Below are 22,628 nucleotides of genomic sequence, written 5' to 3'. Positions count from 1 at the left end.
GAAGGGGAGAGGAGAGGCCAATGGTAACCAGTCATTAATTTTCATCGATTTATCAGGCCCTATCACATAGTTTCATAGCAAAGCAACGGTATTCAGCTAGTGATCAGATAAAAGGCAGCTGAGCTTGCAGAAGGAATGTAGGCCCCACTTTCATGGACTGTACACAAAACTCAGATTTCCTTTAAAAAATATTAACAGAAATTGGTGCTAAATCTTGACATGGAGTTTTAGTAGAAGTCATACAAAGTTAACCACTTTGTTAAATTGCAGTGGATGATTGTGTGAAAACTAAAGTTGTTATTCATAAAGGCACTTCATAAATGAGCAGATTTTCTGCCAAGGTTCTGAAGTGTCCACTGTGGTTTGAAATTTTTCTTAAGTAAATTGCTAAAGATAAAACCTAAGCAATCAGACTTTTGTAAGTTCTGAAGATTCCCTATTTCATTGCTTAGAGAGCAATCAATATAAATGGTATTCTTGCTTATCCTTGGTAAGCCTTCTATACAATGTGGAGTTCAATAGATGAAACAACTTGGATTTTTGGTAGCAGTTAATTTCACTCATTATTCACAATGAAGTAGCTCTTGGCCTATCCTGTTATTACCTCTTTTTCATTCCCAGCTGTATATGTAGTTAGAGGAAATGATATAATTTTATGTATTATATTGACATTCTCCTTAGGCTAGTGTCCTTTTGCTTCTACCTGACTTGCTATGCTCCAACATGAATTATAACTTAAGAATTTGTGTTTTGATAGAAACTTGGAGACATTGACATCCCCCCATTTTTATGTCTAATATGGGTAGTCCTTGACTTATGATCTGTCACTTATGATCAAAATCATGACAGACCACCCAAAAGTACTTATAATCCAGTTCTGAAGTTAAGAAGCCTCTCTCGTGCCCCCCTTCATGTGACTGCATTTTGAGTGCTTAGGAACCAGCTTGCCTTTACAGCCATTTGCAGCATCTTGTGGTCATATAATTGCAATTAACTATGTTTTTGCTGAAAATTAGCATTTTCTTCCCATTTTCAGCAAAAATGGACTATAGTGAATAATGGGTTTGCTTAACGACTGCCACATAAAAGATCATAAAAATGAGTCTGGTCATGTAGTGCCCCACTTTAAGACTGTGATGGGCAGGTTTAATTAAGTCAAAAGTCCAGGACTACCTATCTCTTAAGGAAACTTATGCAAAAGGTCTCTCCAGGCACTGAGAGGAGGGTAACGCCCCATCAGTTGATGCATTCTGAAATGTTACTTTTCTTAGGGATTGTAATAATATCCTCTCTTCACCAGTCCTGTGGAACTACACTATTTTGCCAATGTTTATTAAACAATGTTGTCAGCTCTTTCACGACAGCCTGGCCACCATATTTTAGGATCTCATCTAAGCCAGCTGCCTTGTTGTTTTTAATTGCCATCTTTACTTCTTCAGTTGTAATTTCACCAGTATTCATCTGAGGCTCTCGTTGGACACGTTCATTAAAATTGTATATAGTGAATGGGTTTGACTGGTGAAGAGTTTCATGGAAGTATTCAACCCATCTTTTATTCTGTTCATCTAGGTTCATGACCAAAAGGTAAGATATAATAAATGAATAAAATATTTATAACTGCATCTCAGTACCACCTTCACATTTTCAGCTGTATTAACTTCTTCTTTTTTAATTTGCATATCCCAATACAGGGCAGAGTCGTGAGATATCCCAATACTGCTCTTAACAAACATTTAAACACAAATTAGTTAAATCTTCCAATTTCCATATTTGTATGAGCCTAATTCCTCTGGGAATGTTATGAGGAGAAAATGCTTATTTGCTAAAGGGACTATAGGCGCATCCAGAAATCCAATGCATTTCATTAACTTAACTCTTCTGCACATTTCTGCAGCACTGTGCACTGTTAAGGCAGCAAAATGAAGTGGTTTGTCTGGCAGCTGCCATTTTGTCTGAGCACACAAGCAAGTGGGAGAAAATGGTGGCCACATTTGGGTTGCCTTTGCACAGCCCTGGGACACATGCCCTGCCCTCATTCCCCAATAAGAGGTCTGGAATGCTTCAAAAAGTGTGATAGGTGATGGGCATATGGAGGAAGTCCAAGCATTGTGGGTCCCGGTGGGGTGGGATGGTGGGAGAGAGGTGGGGGGCAAATGACTGCAGAGGCATTGCAACCATCATAGCTTTGAAACAGGGTCATTTGTAATTTTGGGCTGCCTGTTGAAACTTAGAACTTTGATGTTTGTTAAGTAACCTATCATATCTCGAGGACTATCTGTAGCCTTTTTCAGCTTGGGAGGCTTTTTTTATCTTTGAAGAGTCAAATATTTACTTTATATTTATTTACTTCTGTTTTTGTGTTTCAAAAGTTGTACATACAAAACCAGCTCTTTTCTTCTTCCCTCCTGATGGGTTGTTTTCCAAAGAAAATGGTGTATCAGTTGGATCAGTGTTGTTTGTTCTATAAATTTACAATTCTCTCCCCAGTTCATCATTCAAGTCATCATATAATGGAGGATAATGCAATATATCTTTAACATTCTGACAGCTGTTTTGTGTGGTCTCTGTAAAAGAACAAGCAATCTCTCCCACTGCAGGGGTACATTTTTTTTTTTAAAAAAAAGAATGGATGCACTTTGCTAATGGATGGATTCAGCACCGCATCTCAATATAAATTGCATATGAAGAGATTTAACAGAGCTTGTGCTATGAAGGACTTTATAATTGGATATTGTTTTAGTTGAGTTGCTATTAATTCTTGGAAAGAGACCCAGAGAAGATTTCTATTATTTGAAATAGATATCTGTTCATTTGACTGAATTTACAGTCAAAGACCAAATTAAATTGTTTATTGTGTGCCTTTTTGCTTTAAAGTAAAATTAAATTTCTCCTCTCATCTTTACTTCCTCTGATTTAAAAGAACAGAAGCCCCATTTCTAGGAAAAGTAGCCCAAGAAGTAGCTGCTATTTTTTTGTTGTTGTCATTTATCCAAAGCAATTGTTTTTATTAAGGATGAATCTTATAACATCACTGGGGAGAAAAGAACTTGACAATCAGCCAATGTAAGGTCATTGTAAACAATAAATAACATCTTAGTTTGTTCAGGGTTCAGATGAGATCAATTCAGAGTATAAATGCAATCTCTTTCAGGACTGATCTCTTTCTTCTGAAGAAACTGTTGTAACTATGTTGTCAAGAGCCCCGGCTTCTGTATCAAGAAAAGACAAAGTAAGAAACATGTCTGCATTACAAGAGAGGGAAAGAGCACTCAGTAGCAGTGGCTATACTTTTACAAAATAATGTTGACAAGACTTTTGCACAGTTCTGTTCTCAGAAAAATTAAAACATCCCTAATGCTATTAATTTGATCTTGAGAAATAGATGGCTGCAGTGGGGAAGCACATATTGCATCTTTACTTCTTCAGTTGTAATTTCACCAGTATTCACCTGAAGCCAGCAAAGAGCCTTTGATCCATCGAAAGTAACCTTGGCGCCCTACTGGAAAATACCTTGTGCAAAATTGGCTGGCTTTGACTCAGTGATCATTGCTTCATTGATAACACTGCTTTTATCACACTTGCAATTACAGCCTTAGCCTTTCATCTTCCTGTTATTATCCAGCTTAGAAAAAGGTAGGAAAAAAGATTACATGGCCTAAATAAATGAAAATAGCTTTGGGATTCATAAACACCCCCCCAAAAAAACATTTCAACATAATGCCCCTGAAAGTTATATATCACTGAAGCATTTATCATTGAAAACCTGTAATTCCATATACTTTTCTCTCCATTTGATATTGCATTTCTCTCTTCATTTTTATACCTAAATATCTCAAAAACATATTAAAACAGAAGAGATGCTTACTAATGTCAGAGCTGAACTGCCAACACCTTTTTATAATCAATCCTTATTGCTATTAGTAAATTATCAATATTAATACTGACAATTTTAATTATCAATTGATATTTGATGATTGAGTCTTTCTATTTGGACCCTCAAAAGAAGCCCTTTATGCCATATCTGAAACCTAGTAGAATACAGGACCAAACATGAAGCATAAGGGAGAGGGAAAACAGCACACCGAAGTTTAAAAAGAGAGACAATTATTTCAGAAAAAGAATTAGCTAGATGCTAAAAGGAAATAATGAGGAAGTCAACCTCATCATTTTTGGCAGCATCAGATTCAGGGGCCAGAGAATCATATTCAAAAACGTTCATCCCACATCCCTGTCAATCTTACCCATGCCTAATTCTGAACAATTGAGATCTTTGTAGACAACAGCTAATCAAGATTAGCTGTTGTCCAGCTAAAGAAGACCAACATCTGGTCTTAGCATTTGGATTGGGGCACCAACCTAAACTGAGCAAAGACAAACCAAATCCCAGGGGCCACCAGATTAGATTTTCTAAATTGGGAAGTCCATTCTTGAGAATGAATGTGATCCTATACAACATGAGCTAAGAGCTAATCATTTCATTCATTTTCATTTGTAGATCTTGTATAATCCTGGACTGGCTTTCCTATTGACTAGTGAAGCATCACAATGGCTTCTCAAACAATAGTGTACTGACTATTAGCTGGAATAGGAAGTTGGTATATGTCGCTATATGGATAGTAAGCTGTTATTTTCTTCTTAGGGCCCTTCATGACTAGATAACCTGAGCTCGGAGCAACAGCAATTTGTACACGCAATTTTGTATGTCCCTATATTAAAGTAGTAGCATAACTATTCACTTTGTATAGGAGAAACTACTAACCTTTAAGATGTAGATAGGCCAAGAATTCAATTATTGTACGCATAATATTGTTATATGTCAGCAGTCTCGTGGAAGTATCTGGGGGGAAAAATCAAGAATTACTGATTACTAGAGAGAATGAAGGTGAGAAAGCTAGATAAAAGTGGTAGTTAAGGGTTAACTTAAGATAACTCTCTATGAACAATGTTTTAATCTTGACGCAAACGCAGTGATTGCTTCTTGGAATTGAAAGTGGATGAACTATTAAAAAACTGGGGGGGGGTCCTCTGGAATTTATAATCATTAATGAAACGTGTTGGTTAGCTTTAACATTTTTATCTACATGTTATTTAAAAATATAAATTGTTCTGTGGGTGGAATTATTTTTATTTTATGTTTCTATATTTTATTGGTTATACATACATATTTTTGCTGCCTGAAAAATGCATTGCATAGACCAGGATTTCTCAACCCTGGCAACTTTTAAGATATGGGAGTTGAAGTTCACACATTTTAAAGTTGACAGGGTTGAGAAACACTGGTATAGACAATAGAGAGTAGATTCCCTATCCATACTCCAGGAACTTTTTTCATGCAGCTTTGGAGGGCATTCAAGGTGATTGGAGGAGGGAGAAAGGAACCATGAGACACCCACTGTCAAGTTAGGCAATTCTCACAATGACAACAATCATATTATCTATTTAATTTTAATTAAATACAATGAAATCTAACTTGGATTTCATTCTTCTCCTAATTACTACTGTCAGTGATATACCGTATTTTTCGGAGTATAAGATGCACCTTTTTTCCTCAAAAAAGAGGCTGAAAATCTGGGTGCGTCTTATACATCGAATACAGCTTTCCTTCTCCAGCATATGGATAAATACACCTGGAAACATCTACCTACCTACCTACTCTCTCCCTCTCCCTACCTATCTACTGTATTTCTCTCTATATATATATCCATCTACCTACCTACCTACTCTCTCTCTCTCCCTACCTACTGTATTTCTCTCTCTCTCTCTATCCCTCTATCTACCTACCTACTTTTTTAAAAAAATTGCCTCTTCAAAACCTTGGTACGTCTTATACTCTGGTGCGTCTTATACTCCGAAAAATAAGGTAGCTGCCCAGCTTAAACCTAAGGAAAATGCATGATTAATTTTGTACATGTTACCTAATATTTCTTTCAAAACAGAAATATCACCTTGGGAAAATAAAATTATCCACTTAAATAGACTTCATCATGTTTCATTAAAATAACACCCATATAAAAGGGCAGCTCTTCAAGCAGAAAAGTTGTGTATCATGATTTAGGAAAGAAGAAATAGGGAGCAGCTTTTAAGATATGCTTGAAAAGTACATAGCAGAAAGGTAATAGAAGAAAAGTTACCTGCTTTTACATTTTCGTCGAGGTTTATGTCACGTTTACCAGCTAAACCATGTTTGACACTAAAAATTCTGTCTATTGCATCTGTAAATAATACAAGAGGTGAGATCAGGTTTTATTATTCTAACATTCACCAGGGTATTGTGAGATATCTCCCCATTAGGTAAAAAGATTCTGAACAAAACTGTAACATATATTTTTGATGGAATGATGCACATTGAATGAGTGGGGAAAAAAACATTTCACTAACTGTAAAGCAAAATATCTGACCTATTGCAACACCAATAGGTACAACGTACAACACCAGCAAATTCAACACAATGTCACAATTTGGGGATAATCATGCAGCTGTTGGTATAATGAAAAAACAAGCAAGGAGTTGCCTTCCAGGTGCTGTTGGACTGCACTGCTAACACTTCACCATTTTGGCTTGAGCAGCTAAGAATGGAAGTTCAATGGCATCTGCAAGGTCACAACTTGCTCATCTCTGGAATAATGCAAATGTTTTGATTCGGCCAAATATGGGATTAAGCCATTACCATTAAATTTTTAAAAAGCATATCTGGTATAATAGTCACTTTATAGCCATTTGTTTGCTCTGGTTGAAAAAGGTGGACATATTTGGGTGCACATAAAGTGCTACCTTAGGTTCAGTCTGTTTATTCGAGAACATGTTCCACAGTGATTGCTTCCTTTGATTTTAAGAAACATATTAGATTTATTTTCACAGTAAACTGCAGTTAGTTTACACAAATAACCTCCAAAAGCCATCTTACATTCCCCAGGTAGCTCTTCTCTCCCCCTTGCACTGGGCATTTCCTTGAGAAGCTGTTCAATACGACCTGAAACAGATGATGGCTATTACCTATCCTTAGAGAAAATTGAACTTGAAAAGTAGATTTCCTTTGTAAGGCATGGAGGTTTGGCCATCTTTCATCCATTTTGCCATCATTCATTCGAACCCAACATAAACAGAATAAAATGTTCCAAGAAAAAAATATTTGAGTTCTGTCCTCTTAGAGAATGTATTAATCCTGCCTTTGTTTTCATAAGTAATTGGCACCCATATACCATTATATGGTTTTAAAGTAAGTGTCCAGACGTAATAATGTAATCAAAATATTGAATAAACTCAGTGTGACTAATGTACACATCAAGTAGCAAAGGACATTTTTAACATGTTTGCTCTACTGAAATATTTTTACTTAATGTATTACATGTATTACATACATACAACACCCAAAATTAGCTTCAATTGATCTAATTGCTGATTAGAAAGGGATACATATTGGGACAGAATCATAGAATTCAAAAGGGCTCATTGGACCGTCAAGTCCAAACCGTACTCAATGTAGGAATTAACTAAAAGAGCCTCCAATAGAAGGCCATCCAGTTTCTTCTTGAACATATTCAATGACAGACATTCATAATTTCCAGAGAAGTGATTCTACTGTCAAACCCCTGGGTTAAACTAGGGTTCAACCAGAATCTGCTTTCCTGAAACCTTTCAGTTATTATGTGTCCTGCCATTTAAATGATAACGAAAGAAATGAATTTGTTATGTGATGTCCTGCCAGATACTTTAAAAATGCTGTGTTATCATGTTGCCATTACTCCTTATTCCTTGTCAAGGATAATCACGCCCAATTTTCTCAATCTCAATTTTCTCATACAACTTTATTTTCCATCTCCAATCCTCCTCCTTGTTGTTTCCTGCACTTCTCAGGATACATTTGTTATACTGGGAAGGTAACTAATGAAGGATCATTAGTTCCTGTGATTTGGAGACTAAACTTTCATTGATGTCACCTAAAATCACATTTGCCTTTTTAACCACAATGAACAGTGCTGACTCATATTCAGTGTGATCAATTATGTGACAAGATTTCTTTTCATGCATATTGTTACCAAAGTAAAGTGATACTGTCTGTTGGTCATTCTTTGCCTTGCATTTTATTTTATTTTTTTCTTAAGTGAAGAACCTTACCTTTGTCTCCATTTAATTTCAAACTGTAATGTTCAGCCCACTTCTCTAATATAAGTACCGTTTTAAAAATGTATTGTGTTTATTTACTGGTATTGTGAACAATGGAGGTTGTTTTAAAAAAATAATAAAAACAAAATGGCTAACATGTCCTGTTCAATTATTCTGTCCCCCACTCGAAATTGCCTCTCAAGAACAGGGCTTCTTTTGTTTTTGCACCTATTAAAATGGCAGGTTTTTGGGCTAAAGGGAATATTCCCCCTTGCCTTTATTCTTCAATCCATATCAGATTAATTTTCTAAAGCAAATATATCTTTGATTATTGGGAAGTTAGGGAAATTTATTGGGAAAACAAATAAATCCTTCCACCTGATCACACAAAACTGGAGGGAAAGTAGACAGGCTGATGTTATATAACCTGATTTCATAATCTGAACTGATGATAAGTAACCTCTATGTATTGTACCATTTTTGTCAAAACATTTCGTGTGTGTGTGTGTGTGTGTTAGGGAAACCTTATCCAAGTTTCTGCTAATGTAGAACGTCATTGCTTTTCTAGCAAACAGCAGCTGCCCCCCGCTCAGCTGCTCCACTAAACAGAAAAAATCACTTTTTTTCAACACTGCTGTAAACTCTTTGGGAGAATTTCCACACCATCTTTTTTGAGGAAATGTAGCATTTTCTATGGCTGTATTTTTACAGGGCTGACAAGTTGAAACGATTTTCTCAATTTCAATCAAATGGTTTGGACTGAAGGGGGTGGTAATTAAATGGCTTGTGTGGTGTGTTGTCACCGGGGTTGGGGGGGGCTATTATATTATTTTATTAATTTAATATTTGATTCTTTCCTTCTATTTGTCTTATTTTTTATATATGCTGTTTTTATATTTGTGTAAGCCGCTTTGAGTTGCACTGCGCAAATAGGCAGCAATATAAAATTTCTAAATAAATAAATAAATAATTTATTGTACTTTTCTTAAAATCATGTAGACCTAATTATGTTGAAAGAAACTTGCAAAAAAAATATGCCAGTTTAAACTCTGTCCCAACATGGTATCCTCCGAAGGTTTTGAATGGTTACCACTAATTTTGATGATAGAAGCTTATGGGAACAGATATAGAAACATTCATCTATATGTTTCTTACTTCTATAACAGAATGTCATTTGGATTTTTAAGAATACAGAGATAAGCATATGATGCTGACACCTATGAGAAAGACTTTGTAAGTGTGTAATTTTTGCTTCCTGTTCTACCAAAATGTTAATTGGCACAGTCATGGCTGACAAGTATTTGCAATAACCAAGAGTAAAGCCACATAAATATCTTCTGCCAGCCCATAATAGTCACTTAAATCATTTGACTGAACCCCTTTCCTTAGTCCAACCAAGTATTATGTATTGCTTTACTTCAAAACTGTAATGCAGCCCTGTGTATTACCTGACTGCTTATTCCGCTACTTGGGATATAACAGCCCTACCAATGTCTCAAATATTTGCAGGCAATCTAAAATATATGACTCTTAGTAGACAGTTGCAGAAAAAAAGGCAAATAGAAAGAAGGAGCTTGAAAATAACAAAGAACATTTTCAAGAACGATATTCTTTCTATTTATGAAATGGAATGGAATCAGAAAGTTGATCAGCATATCAGGGACCACTGGTACATCAGATTAATGCATTGACATGGTCTGGAAGTGAAAATGGAGCTCAGATCAAATTGGTTTTCTCTTACGAGTTCAAGTGAGGTAATGGAGGACTTGTTCCTTTAAAGTACTCAGTTGGAAATAGTTTAAATCAAGCCAGGAAAAGCTGTAACTGAAAAATTCCATACTCTGTCCCATCAAGAGCAGGGAGTGAAAACTAATATAAAACATACATATTTCTCATTTCAATTCATATGTAAAGAGCTGTAGAAATTGACATTCTTCCACATTCTTTTAAATGTATATTAAATATTTTAACTCACGGGGGCCAAGCAGATAGCCAGCACTATTCATTGTCCATCCCCTTTTCTCTTTAGCCTTACAGAAGGAAAATCCATGATTAATTTTGTACACATTACCCCAATATTTCTTTTCAAACAAAAATACCATCCTGGGAAAATAAAATTACCCACTTCAATGGATGTCATTTTTGTTAAAATAACATCTATTTATTTGAAAAACATGCAATTAATCACAAGTTATAGTATTTATACCTGAATTTACACAGGATACTTTTAAAAACAACCTGTACATTGTAAAAGTAAACCAATGGTGTATAAGAATTAGTTTCAAAGTTATTTAGGATTTCAGAGAACTCGGAAATAAGCTCTACAGACTTTATAAGGAATTAATGACTTTCCTTGAGATAAAAGTGCTTAGAGTTAAGTATTACATAGGCATCGCAGTAGCGAAGATTTCATCTTAGGTCTGCTCTTGAATTTTGCCAAAAGATCTGTGTTCTTTTCATTTCAGTCCCTCTGCTCTTCTTTAACAAATTGCTTGTCCCTGCCCGGTTAAACCTATCAAACCTTTGTCAGTGATTTTTCTCCTGACACTGGCACACACGTTTAAGAGACAGCCATCCCCGTGTTCTTAATTTTGAGAGATAGCCACGACTCGTGCTTGCAATGACGTCCTGGGTTTGTGAAGCGACCAGGAGGTCGAGTCGGAGCACGTGTTACGGGTCTCTTGTAGTCCGCTGAAAGACGCGCGAGCAGCCGAGAGCTACAGTCGCTTACTTAAGTTACTTACGGATAAAACCAGCCCAAACGTCTCTGAGAGAGCAGCACAAAAGATCAAGCCGGCAAACAGGAGCCCGGGATGCCGCTGCATCTAAGGAAAAAAAAAAGAGACCGAAATCATTTCCTTCCCGCCCGTTCCCGATTGGCGCCCCCTAACCCGGGATCCAAGAGGGTCTTGCCTTTCCAGAGACAGACGAAGACCCTTCGTGGAAATGACCCGTCCACCAGAGTCCTGAGGTTTTATGGGTGTTTTAAAGGAACTCCTGAATTAGCGAGTGCTCCTAGCCTAAAGTTGGAGTACACGATGGAAAGAAACGGGAGGGTAAACGAGATGGAGATCTTGAAGGAAAGTACCTTGCCCCGGAGCTAAGGGTGCCCTTGCCTGTTGAAGCAACCTGCTGGACTCGCCCCGTCGCAGCTGGGAGAAGGGAGGCCAAGGGGAAGGGATCCTTCGGCCGATCTTTCTACCGGATCTCCTCAGTCACTGCATGGCTCGGGTGCCAGTCCAGAGATGAGCTCTGCGGATGGACGCCACGGGCAGCGCCAGGCAAGGAGATCGCAGCGGAGATCAAGCCTGCTTCTCCCCAGCTATTTATGAGCTGCGGTTCAACATCATTACTGGCGCGCCTCGTCACTCGCCTCGGGGGGATCAGGAGACGCCCACCCTCCGTGGCCGTTTCCCCGCGGCAAGACAGTGCATTAGGATGGGCGAAAAAAAAGAGAGAGAGAAACAGCAACTTAATTAGAGGCGTTTGGAGCCTGCAGATGACGCGCAGTTCGGCCAATTACCTTTCATTACGTCCGGGCTGGTCCCCTCGACGGAGCCACCGAGAAGGCTGCATACGCGCCTCCTTGCTTCTTCTTCAACTTCAGAAGTTCTTTGTGAAATTCGAGGTGGAAGGAGGCCTTTGTATTTTCATTATGGCTATTATTGTATACCATCGGATTCACAGGTCTTCCAATTATAGGTTTCCTGACTTCAGCCTTTTTCTCATCTCTCACTGTCCTAGGGAGGAAACAAGTTTTACCTATGGAATTCTTTTTTTTTTTTAATTCAATGCAGTTTCCTCTCTTGGCTTTCTGCCTAGCGGTTTTTCTGTTCTTTAGATAAAGCTTGCTTTGCCCCCATAAGATCACTGGTGCACCCCAGGCTGTTGCGGAAGCAAAGGTGATATAACAAATAAAAGCCAGCCATTTGAGTTAAACTCCCACAATTAGGCAGAAAATCCTCAAGCACTCCTATCCTATCCATAGCAGTAAAAATGCAATGATGCGTTCAATAGTGAAGGATTCCTTGCCTTTCTACAACAGTCCTGCTTACCGTTCATATCTCTAACGGTAGGGCAGGCCCTGCTTCTAGAATCATTTCCCCCTGAGCAATAGTACTGAAATGCAGGACTTCTTTTCCTGTTTCAAAATCCAAAGTCTACAGAGTATATTAGTTTACCATGACTTTTAATCAGGCAAGCATAAAAGAGCCAAGAAATGCTTAAATCGAAAAGCTAGGTTAAACGGTGAGATCTGCGTTTTCAAGAGCTTCAAAATGAAGATAGATTGAAATGCAAATGACATTTTAAATACAGGTAGTCCTCAATTTACAACAATTCATTTAGTGACTGTTCGAAGTTACAATGGCACTGAAAAAAAGTGACTTATGACCTTTTTCTTACAACTATTGCCCCTTTCCCTTGGTCATGTGATTGGAATTCAGATGCCTGGCAACTGACTCATATTTATGACGGTTGCAGTGTTCCTGGGTCATGTGATTACCTTTTCTGACCTGACAAGCAAAATCAATGTGGAAGCCAGATTTACTTAATAACAGTGTTACTAACTTAACAACTGTAATGATTCATTAATTGTAGTAAGAAAGATTGTAAAATGGAGCAAAATTCACCTAACAACTTTCTCACTTAGCAACAGAAATGTTGGGCTCAATTGTTCTAAGTTGAAGACTACATGTACGCAAGCAGCAACATTTAACACACTGGAATGAATTCCTTCCTGGCTGAAATTGCACTGAAAATGCAATTGGAACTTGGAATGAGTTTCTGCTGGGATAACATCATTTGCATTGTTTTATTGGGCATTGTTCTATAGTAGACAAACATTGTATGTAACTTCTTCCTTGGCAGATGGATGCTATTTTTGTTTTCTTGTAGACAAAGTTGTAAAAATCTATCATATTGACACTACATGCAACACATAATTGCACTTCCACAATAGTTTACACAGCAACATTTTCACAGTGATATACCCAGTAAATTATTCAGTTTAAATTATCAAATGAGACCTATATTTGCCATTCAATACTGCAAAGGTAGGACCATGACATCAGACAAGAGGAAGCTTTTGGATGGCTGGGTCTTTCCAGTTGTGTAAATTGGGAGGTGTATATAAACAGCTGGAGTATAAAAGCTGAGGCTACAGTAGAGTGTCCAAGATTGATCAAGAACTGGTGTCTACATTTTTTAGAGATGATGACATTTATGTTAATATCTACGTGTAATAGAAGAACTTTATATCAACACATAACAAAAAGACTGTAATAAATGCAATGGGCACAATTATTTAGAAATAAGAAATCCATGGATCTTATTAGGAAACTAAATGTACATATATATTATTTTTGCAAACAAATACTAATTTTTAAGGTAATTGTTAGTTAATAAAACCTATTTTGTTAAGAAACGGAAAAGGACAGGGTCATTGAAAGGCCAAAACATTACAAATAAAGTATTGTAATATTTGTTATTATTACTCATTGGAGTAATTTTCTTTATTCTGACTACAAGATGATACAGTGCTTTTAAACCAATAGTTTGAACTTGGATGATTTATGCATTTATTTCTCAAATCTGGTAAAATAACTGTGTTTTACAGGTGAGTAGACAGTGAAACCTTTTATATTATTAAAGATTCAGCCCAACAGTTTTATTCTTGTTTTTTTTTAGTCTCCTCTTTTCTCCTTTTATCTCAACTAGATTATCAGGACAGAGTTAAATCATTTTCTTCTCTACTCAGATGCACATTGTTCTTTCATTTCTGCTTGTCAAGAATATTATTAGTCCTTTTTTATTTTTCAGTACTGACATGTCTAGTTGTGCAGGCAGGATAATTCACAGTGAGTATTATGGCTGCCCTTTTATGTTAGCATTCAAATGAGTCCGTTGTCCAAATCAAATTGCAGTTTAATATTGTGGATTGACTCTCTAATACATTTACTTCTTACTATTCCTCAGCATGAAAAATAACTTGAGGAGATTTTTAAACTTCTTCTGAAATCACATCACAGGAGTTGATTCATCTTCCAGTTAAAGCTTGAATGTGTGATAGAATGCCCCAACTTTGACCTCTGTCCTTTTGGAAAGTAATCTTTCTGACTGTTCTGGATAACCATCTATGTTTCCTTTCCTTCATCTCCAAACTTTGTCTGATTCTAAATAAAATAACAGAATAACAGAGTTGGAAGACCTTGGAGATCTTCTAGTGCAGGGGTCGGCAATCTTAAACACTCAAAAAGCCATTTGGACCCATTTCCCACAGAAAAGAAAACACCGGGAGCCAAAAAAATCTTATGGTGCCTGACTATTTCCTGAGCGGCTACAAAACTAGCATATATAGTTGAATTAAACATTCTGTTTTCTTCTGAAACTTTTCTTGTCTTGGATTTATCCATGGTTGGCCTACTGGGGGTCGAAAAGCTCAATAAATTGCATGCCGGCGAGTGTCACAAATTGGCAGTTGTGATGCATATTTTGAGTGACAGGGAGCCGCAGCAGAGGGATGAAAGAGCCACATGCAGCTCCAGAGCTGCGGGTTGCTGACCTGTGTTCTAGTCCAACCTCCTGCTCAAGCAGGAAACCCTGTACCATTTCAGACAAATGGTTTCCCAATCTCTTCTTAAAAATCTCCAGTGTTTCAGCACCCACAATTTCTGGAGGCAAATCGTTCTAACTGTCAGGAAATTTCTCTTTAGTTCTAGGTTGTTTTTCTCCTTGATTAGTTTCCATCCATTGCTTCTTGTCCTGCCTTTAGGTCCATGATGCCTTTAGGTTCATGATGGCAAACCTATGTCACGCGGGGAGGCTGTTTTCGCCTTTCCATGGGAAAGCTCCACAGCCTGGGTGGATGAAAAGGGGGCCTCCCGGAAGTTCAGGAAGTCTGAAAGCGACCCTGTTTTTGGCCTCTGGAGGGCTCCGGAGCCCGGGGGAGGTCGCTTTTGCCCTCCCGGAGGCTCGAAAAAAACCTCTGGAGCCTGGGGAAGGCAAAAACATCCCCCGCCATGGTGTAGGAGGCTCAGTAGCCTGTGTGTGGGGGTGTTTCGTGCATGCATGTGGTGTGTATGTGTGTGTCACGTGTGCATGTGCAGGGAGGCAGGCACATTGCATTGTGGGTGTGGGCATGCATGCATACACAATTGTGCGTGTGCGCACGATTTTGGCACGTGAGGAGAAAAAGGTTAGCCATCACTGCTTTAGGTGGTTTGGAGAATAGGTTGACTCTGAAGGAAGGACTCTTTCCATTTAAGTAGGATGAAGTGGATATTTTTTACTGAAAGAAGGTGGTTAGGAAATATTTTTCCTGAAGATCAAAAAGGAGCATGATTTCTAAGAGGCAACTCCAATAAACTGGTGCTATTATAGAGAAGCAGTGCTTTCTAGTTAAAATCCCGTCCCCGTCCCCCACATCTCTCAAAAAGGACAAATAGTTTCTACCTGAAAAATCTAATGAGCAGGCTAATTCCATTGGAAGAAGGTGGCATTGCCCATGCCCAGATGCCTATATTGATAAGTTGATAGATTGGTAAATTGATTGATATCTCAACTTTTCTAATATTTTCCCAAACTTTGCTGGCCGCAGTATAAAGTCAGAAATATAAAACAAGATAAATAGATAACTTTTGCCTCTTTCCTTTGATGTGCTTCTAATAATTTATTAAGTGTTTACAATTCTTATGTTAAAATTCAGAGTGTTTTTACAAGTTTCAAAATAATACGTCAGTGACAATACTCCCAGTATATACATCTAAGAGCGCAATCATTCCTGAAAACTGAGATTTTTAAAATGATTTGTTTTGAATTTCTATGTTAATTTCTAATGGAAACATAGGATATAATTTTCTGCCCCCAAGGCAGTGCGACTGTGAAGACTCCCCTAGGGAAATGGTGATATGTATTTTCACAATGAGCTCTTGTACAGCAGCATTTATCATAATAAAATGCCTCCTACATTTCTGTTTTGTTCTGTGTGTTTATTGCTTTCTTATACGAAAGACGTGAAGAAACTGATTCCATCTCAATTACTGGCAAGTTTTATGGGGGCTACTTTATGTGCCATCTCCTTAATAAAATAGTAAATAAGAGTCAAGCTTTTTCTCTGCTCTACCTATGTTCAGTTCTGAAATATTAATAGAAATGCTATCCAGTTGCAGAAAATCCCAGGCTAACCAAACAAGGAACAAGGATGACATTAAATTCAAAGTAATTTTAAAGCAAAAAAGTAAAAACATTATACTCACTAGATTAAAATCAAACTAAAAAGTACTCATTAGGTCCTTGATCATAAATCAAATTTAGGGCCATGTACATTTCCTGGCCTTGCACAAATGCCAAGACTTCAATGACAACTATTCAGTAATAGCAAACATGGAGAGAAGCTTCTGAATTGTCAGATGTGAACAATCAGATGCACATACTGTATGAAGAGTTCAATTAACTTTTATTGTTCATGCCTATAATAAATGAATATTCTTAGACTAGTAGTTTGTACCTGGCCAAACTAGATAAGGTTCAACAGCATATAAGGGGAGCTGGACTTTGCCTTCTTGTGCTTATATAGTTTCCAGACTAATTCCCTGTTTGACTCCTCCAAATCACTTTCCAATATGATTTACTGTAGGGGCAGGCTATAATAGCTGGGCAAAATTATAGTAATTTAGGAAGTTTATATAGAAGGAAATGATTATTTAACAAAAGCAGAATACAATATAATTATATTGTATAAAATTTAATTTGAATATATCAAAACATTTTGCTATAATTGTATCCAACCACACTTTTACCCAAGTTCAAAGCCATTTTCAAACTTTAAATTGTAAATTAGGATCAGAACTTCATTTTGGTGTGGGTTTGAACCAAGGTTTGTAATACTATATCCAAATCCAGTATTACTGCATTGAAATCACCATATTTCAATAAATAAATAACAATTATGCTGCTTTGTAAAGAAAATAATTCCTTGCTTTTGTCTCAGTTTTAGATTTTTGTTTAATAATATTACAGTAACTTATTTGAACTTTTTGTTTGCTGCTACTGGGAGTTTGTCTTTATGACCTAGACTGAGACATTTTCTGCACCTTCTAGGCTTGCGAAGAGGACATGTTGCATTTTTATCTATTAAAAATACAACTAAAGTCAGCAATATTCTCAGAAAAACAGCCGCATGGATGAAGAGATGTAGTTAGATGCAAATACCAGGATAATTGAAGAAATTATTCTGGAACCATTAGTGTGAATGTTCAAAAACCTGGGGGAAGTCCTAAAGGTCACAAAATCTTGATTACTCAAGCACTTATATGCTGAAACATAATGGTGTAATAGGCATTGTAAATTTTTGTTGTTCTCTGAAACTCTTTGAAGCTCTTTCAGTCATATTACTGAGATTTCCTGGCACTTTTATTTCAACTCATTGTGTATCCATTTAGGGATTTTAGTCAAGGCATTTTGGGGATAATAAAATATGATGCTAAGCTGTGGCTCTGCCATCTGCAGTCTTCTAATGTCCTGGATATATTTTATTTTTTATTATATAGTATTTATTTCATATACCTGTATATTCCATAATTACAGAGTCTGCTTTTATCTTTGTTCATTTTGTCACATTTATGAGACCAATTGAAATCTTTTTAATCAAGAACATAAAAAGGTGATGGAAAAACATGAAAATGGATGGTTTCTCATTTTTCCTAGTATTTCCAAAGCCCTTACTATTGTTTTCTCATTACCCAATCCTGTCTAATGGAGTGCGAAGAGGACATGAGTAGCCTGCCATCTGAATAATTTACTTTTTACCTCACAGTGAGTCAAACTGAGGTAAATATTAAAATAATTATTGAAGAAGTGTCTGTTTTCTTTTCCTAGTTACATGTCTGATTTCAGCTACTATAAAAATAGTTTGTTCTGTGTCAGTAATTTAACAATATACAGGTGAAACTCGAAAAATTAGAATATCATGCAAAAGTTCATTTATTTCAGTAATGCAACTTAAAAGGTGAAACTAATATATGAGATAGACTCATTACATGCAAAGCAAGATAGTTCAAGCCATGATTTGTCCTAATTGTGATGATTATGGCTTACAGCTCATGAAAACCCCAAATCCACAATCTCAGAAAATTAGAATATTGTGAAAAGATGCAATATTCTAGGCTCAAAGTGTCCCACTCTAATTAGCTAATTAAGCCCTAACACCTACAAAGGGTTCCTGAGCCTTTAAATGGTCTCTTTGTCTGGTTCAGTAGGAATCATAATCATGAGAAAGACTTCTGACCTGACAGTTGTGCAGAAAACCATCATTGACACTCTCCATAAGGAGGGAAAGCCTCAAAAGGTAATTGCAAAAGAAGTTGGATGTTCCCAAAGTGCTGTATCAAAGCACATTAATAGAAAGTTATGTGGAAGGGAAAAGTGTGGAAGAAAAAGGTGCACAAGCAGCAGGGATGATCGCAGCCTGGAGAGGATTGTCAGGAAAAGGCCATTCAAAAGTGTTGGGGACTTTCACAAGGAGTGGACTGCTGGAGTCAGTGCATCAAGAGCCACCACACACGCATCCTGGGCATGGGCTTCAAATGTCGTATTCCTCTTGTCAAGCCGCTCCTGAACAACAAACAATGTCAGAAGCGTCTTACCTGGGATAAAGAAAAACAGACCTGGTCCGTTGTTCAGTGGTCCAAAGTCCTCTTTTCTGATGAGAGCAACTTTTGCATCTCATTTGGAAACCAAGGACCCAGAGTATGGAGGAAGAATGGAGAGGCACGCACTGCAAGATGCTTGAAGTCCAGTGTGAAGTTTCCACAGTCTGTGTTGATTTGGGGAACCATGTCATCTGCTGGTGTTGGTCCACTGTACTTCATTAAGTCCAGGGTCAACGCAGCCATCTACCAGGAGATTTTGGAGCATTTCACGCTTCCTTCCGCAGACGAGCTTTATGGGGATGCTGACTTCATTTTCCAGCAGGACTTGGCACCTGCCCACACTGCCAAAAGCACTAAAACCTGGTTCAATGACCGTGGGATTACTGTGCTTGATTGGCCAGCAAACTCGCCTGACCTGAACCCTATAGAGAATCTATGGGGCATTGCCAAGAGAAAGATGAGAGACATGAGACCGAACAATGCAGAAGAGCTGAAGGCTGCTATTGAAGCATCCTGGTCTTCCATAACACCTCAGCAGCAGGCTGATAGCTTCCATGCCACGCCGCATTGAGGCAGCAATTGGCAGAAAGATGAGAGACATGAGATCGAACAATGCAGAAGAGCTGAAGGCCGCTATTGGAGCATCCTGGTCTTCCTTAACACCTCAGCAGTGCCACAGGCTGATAGCTTCCATGCCACGCTGCATTGAGGCAGTAATTGCTGCAAAAGGGGCCCAAACCAAGTACTGAGTACATATGCATGCTTATACTTTTCAGAGGTCCGATATTGTTCTATGTACAATCCTTGTTTTATTGATTGCATGTAATATTTTAATTTTCTGAGTTAGTGGATTTGGGGTTTTCAAGAGCTGTAAGCCATAATCATCACAATTACGGCTTGAACTATCTTGCTTTGCATGTAATGAGTCTATCTCATATATTAGTTTCACCTTTTTAAGTTGCATTACTGAAATAAATGAACTTTTGCACGCTATTCTAAGTTTTTGAGTTTCATCTGCATTTTTGTTGTACTGTTCAGTTTCATCACTGGAAGAGTGCTTCAAATGGACAATTATACCTGTGAAAGGTCTTAACAGTGACTCGATTCTGAACCCTCCAATACTGAATTCATCTTTATGTGCCACAACTATGGACTAAAAAGAGAAAAGGACACATTGATAGAGCATATTATTCCAACTCCTTATTCAATATTGGAAATCTAACGCAAAGCTAAATAGTTTTTGGATTCATCTATGGATGTTTTTTGTGGCAGGCCTGAAAATATTCTAAAAATAATAATTCATTATAATGATTACCTATTTCAGTATGAATCACTATTGATATAGCTTCTGTACTTAAGACTACTTGCTATTTTGAATCATTTGCTTTTCCAGTATATTCTAATGTTCCCATCTTTGATATAATTCAAACACTGCTCTAAGCCAATATTTCTTTAACTATGGTTTACTGAATAATTTTCAATTTGATTTATGTAACACACTGCAGTAAGACATAAACCATGGTTTTTAAATTATAATGGTTTTAGGCATACATTTTCTAAGTCATAAACCATTAGGAAAATCTGATGAATGAAACTAGTCTCTAAGAAACAAACTTTGGTTGAGAAAGAAGCATGAGAAACAAAACAGGTAGTCCTCAACTTATGACCACAATTGAGCCCATTTTTTTTTGTTGTGAAGCAAGACTGGTGAGTTTTGCCCCATTTTATGACCCTTCTTGCCATAGTTGTTGAGTGAACCACTGCCATTGTTAATAATAGGGTTATTAAGTGAATCTGGTTTTTCCATTGATTTTGCTTCAGGGGTTGTAAAAGATGATTATACTACAACTGTCATAAATACATGCCAGTTGCCAAGCATCCAAATTTGAATCATGTGACAATGCAACAGTCAGAAGTCACTTTTTTCAGTACCGTTGTAATTTCACAGTCATTAAATAAATGGTTGTAAGTCAAGAACTACTTGTAGTACAGTCCTACGTCTAGAAGATAAGGTTGTACTTTAGAGATGGGAGTCTGTAATATTAATCCAATAAATAGTGCACTCAAATAGAAATACTAAGGAAGGTATAGGGAGTGGGGTTGAAACATGCTGGGAGAAGTGTAGAAATGTATGCACAGATCATCTTTAGTTATTTTTCTTCCCATGATACTTTTTGCTAATATGAGGCACTATGAATTTATATGTTAAACAATCAGAAGATAAACTGCTTTAAAAGTTTCAGCTATGAATTTTAAGGCTAAAATCTAAGCTGGTTTTTTATGTTTATTGTCTTTTGGGTTTATTATGTATATTATGTTTAAAACCATAATCATAACTCAATTGAAATGACCAGTGCTGCATAGAAAGCCCTTAAATTTTATTCATGCTTGACTATAATAGGATCCTATTACTGAATTAGAACGTTGCATTTATATGACAGACTATTTTTTTATTTCTGCAATTTTAAATTGAATTGAATCTTTCTGCATCATACATTCTTAACTTGTATTCTACTCTGAAAATAAAGTTAAATCTCGATACTAATCTTTCAAATGTGACTTAGTTAGCCTGCACAAATATATATTTGTTTGGTTTAAGGAGAGGACTAGAATTATGAAGATAATTTCAATTTTGTTAGAATTTAATCAGAATAAAAAGACAATATAATAAATTCCATGACATAAATTGAATATATTGCATTTCTTTATACCAGTGATGGCAAACCTTTTTGGCACCAAATGCCCAAACTGGAACACACGTGAATGTGCTGGAGCACGAGAAACCCAAAGACCAGCTGGCCGGTGCACGCATGCTTGTTTTTTGGCCGTTTGGGGGCCATTTTTGGGGTTGTTTTCAGGCCATTTTCAGGCTGGTTTTCGGGCCATTTAGAGGCCATTTTCCAGGCTATTTTCTGGCACTCCGACACTCGCAAAGAGCAGCTGGCAACAGCATGCATGTCCAGAGATGGCTCTGCGTGCCACCTCTGGCATGCGTGCTATAGGTTCGCCATCACGGCTTTATACCAACACCTCCAAACTCTAAACTAAAAGTCTTTTTATCCAGACTGCTTTTATACAAGCTCCTTGGAAAGGATTATGTTAGTATATTGTACATGGTTAATATGTGCTCATATGCGAACATTTAGGCATTTTCACTTATGTGTTACACTTCAACCAATATTTATGATCTGTATTATCAAAACTGCCTATGCTCATAATTTTATCTGTAAATCCAAGATTTACAGTCTATAATAAACTTTGTTACAAATTGCGGTTTCCCGCAATCCAATTTATATGGGTTTCTTTGATATAATTCTGGCAGATACAGTATTGTTCACTATTGATTGTAAACATGTCGACGTGTTTATGATTTTGGCATTTTAAATATCAGCATATATCTGAAAAAAACTAAAGGCAATTTGAAATTATTCAAAATTCAATTAATATTAATTAGAAAGCCTTAAAGAATGGATAAGCTTCAAGACTGCGTTTCACAATTGGTAGACTATCCCTGTGTTTTTGTGTGCGTACTGTATAGTAGTCAATGATTTCCCTTAAATACAGTAACAGGACATTGAGTTCTAGTCAAATGAATCTTTCCTCTTAATTTTTTTCTCCAGGGATTCACCACTGGAACTGCAGACTTCTAAGGGAAAAAGTTGTAAAGTGACCAATATTATAATGTGTTGAGTTTGTCATCCCACACAGTGTAACCTAGATCTTAATTTTGTATATGAGGTATTTTGTATACCAACCAAGGGTTTGTTGGCACAAAGTTGATAATATAAAATATTTGTATAATTGTACAAATAGTAACGTATTGCTATTTAGTTGTAACGTTTTTCAACGCATATAATTATGCACTCCATTGAGCTG

General features: G+C 37.0%; 1 protein-coding gene across 3 annotated transcripts; it reads right to left on the bottom strand.

Moving 5' to 3' along the window:
• Positions 1 to 2,981: 2,981 nt before the first annotated feature.
• On the bottom strand, positions 2,982 to 11,415 carry GAL (galanin and GMAP prepropeptide). 3 transcript variants are annotated; one of them, XM_081938496.1, is made up of 7 exons: positions 11,192 to 11,415; positions 10,848 to 10,928; positions 10,079 to 10,133; positions 6,905 to 6,970; positions 6,132 to 6,212; positions 4,760 to 4,837; positions 2,982 to 3,209 (listed from the first exon to the last, which is right to left on the bottom strand). In XM_081938496.1, the coding sequence occupies exons 2-7, from the start codon at positions 10,926 to 10,928 to the stop codon at positions 3,148 to 3,150; spliced, it is 423 nt and encodes a 140-aa protein (XP_081794622.1). In that variant the 5' UTR covers positions 11,192 to 11,415; the 3' UTR covers positions 2,982 to 3,147. The 3 variants fall into 3 exon arrangements, with proteins under 3 accessions (XP_081794622.1, XP_081794623.1, XP_081794624.1); XM_081938497.1 differs by lacking the exon at positions 11,192 to 11,415 and adding an exon at positions 11,017 to 11,129; XM_081938498.1 differs by lacking the exon at positions 6,905 to 6,970.
• Positions 11,416 to 22,628: the final 11,213 nt, after the last annotated feature.

The sequence above is a fragment of the Natrix helvetica genome, assembly GCF_964273705.1.
Source record: "Natrix helvetica genome assembly, chromosome: 1".
Lineage (NCBI taxonomy): Eukaryota > Metazoa > Chordata > Lepidosauria > Squamata > Natricidae > Natrix > Natrix helvetica.
Note: the sequence above shows the minus strand (reverse complement) of the source record. Positions and strands in the feature narration are given on the sequence as shown.

Excerpts from the sequence above, each read along its gene's own strand:
- GAL (XM_081938496.1), bottom strand. The coding sequence starts at position 10,928 with ATGCAGCGGCATCCCGGGCTCCTGTTTGCCGGCTTGATCTTTTGTGCT. Across the intron at positions 10,134-10,847 it reads CGTTTGGGCTGGTTTTATCC|GCTAAAGAGAAAAGGGGATG; the intron begins GTAAGTAACTTA and ends TCCTTCTGTAAG. Across the intron at positions 4,838-6,131 it reads CGACGAAAATGTAAAAGCAG|ATACTTCCACGAGACTGCTG; the intron begins GTAACTTTTCTT and ends TTTTCCCCCCAG.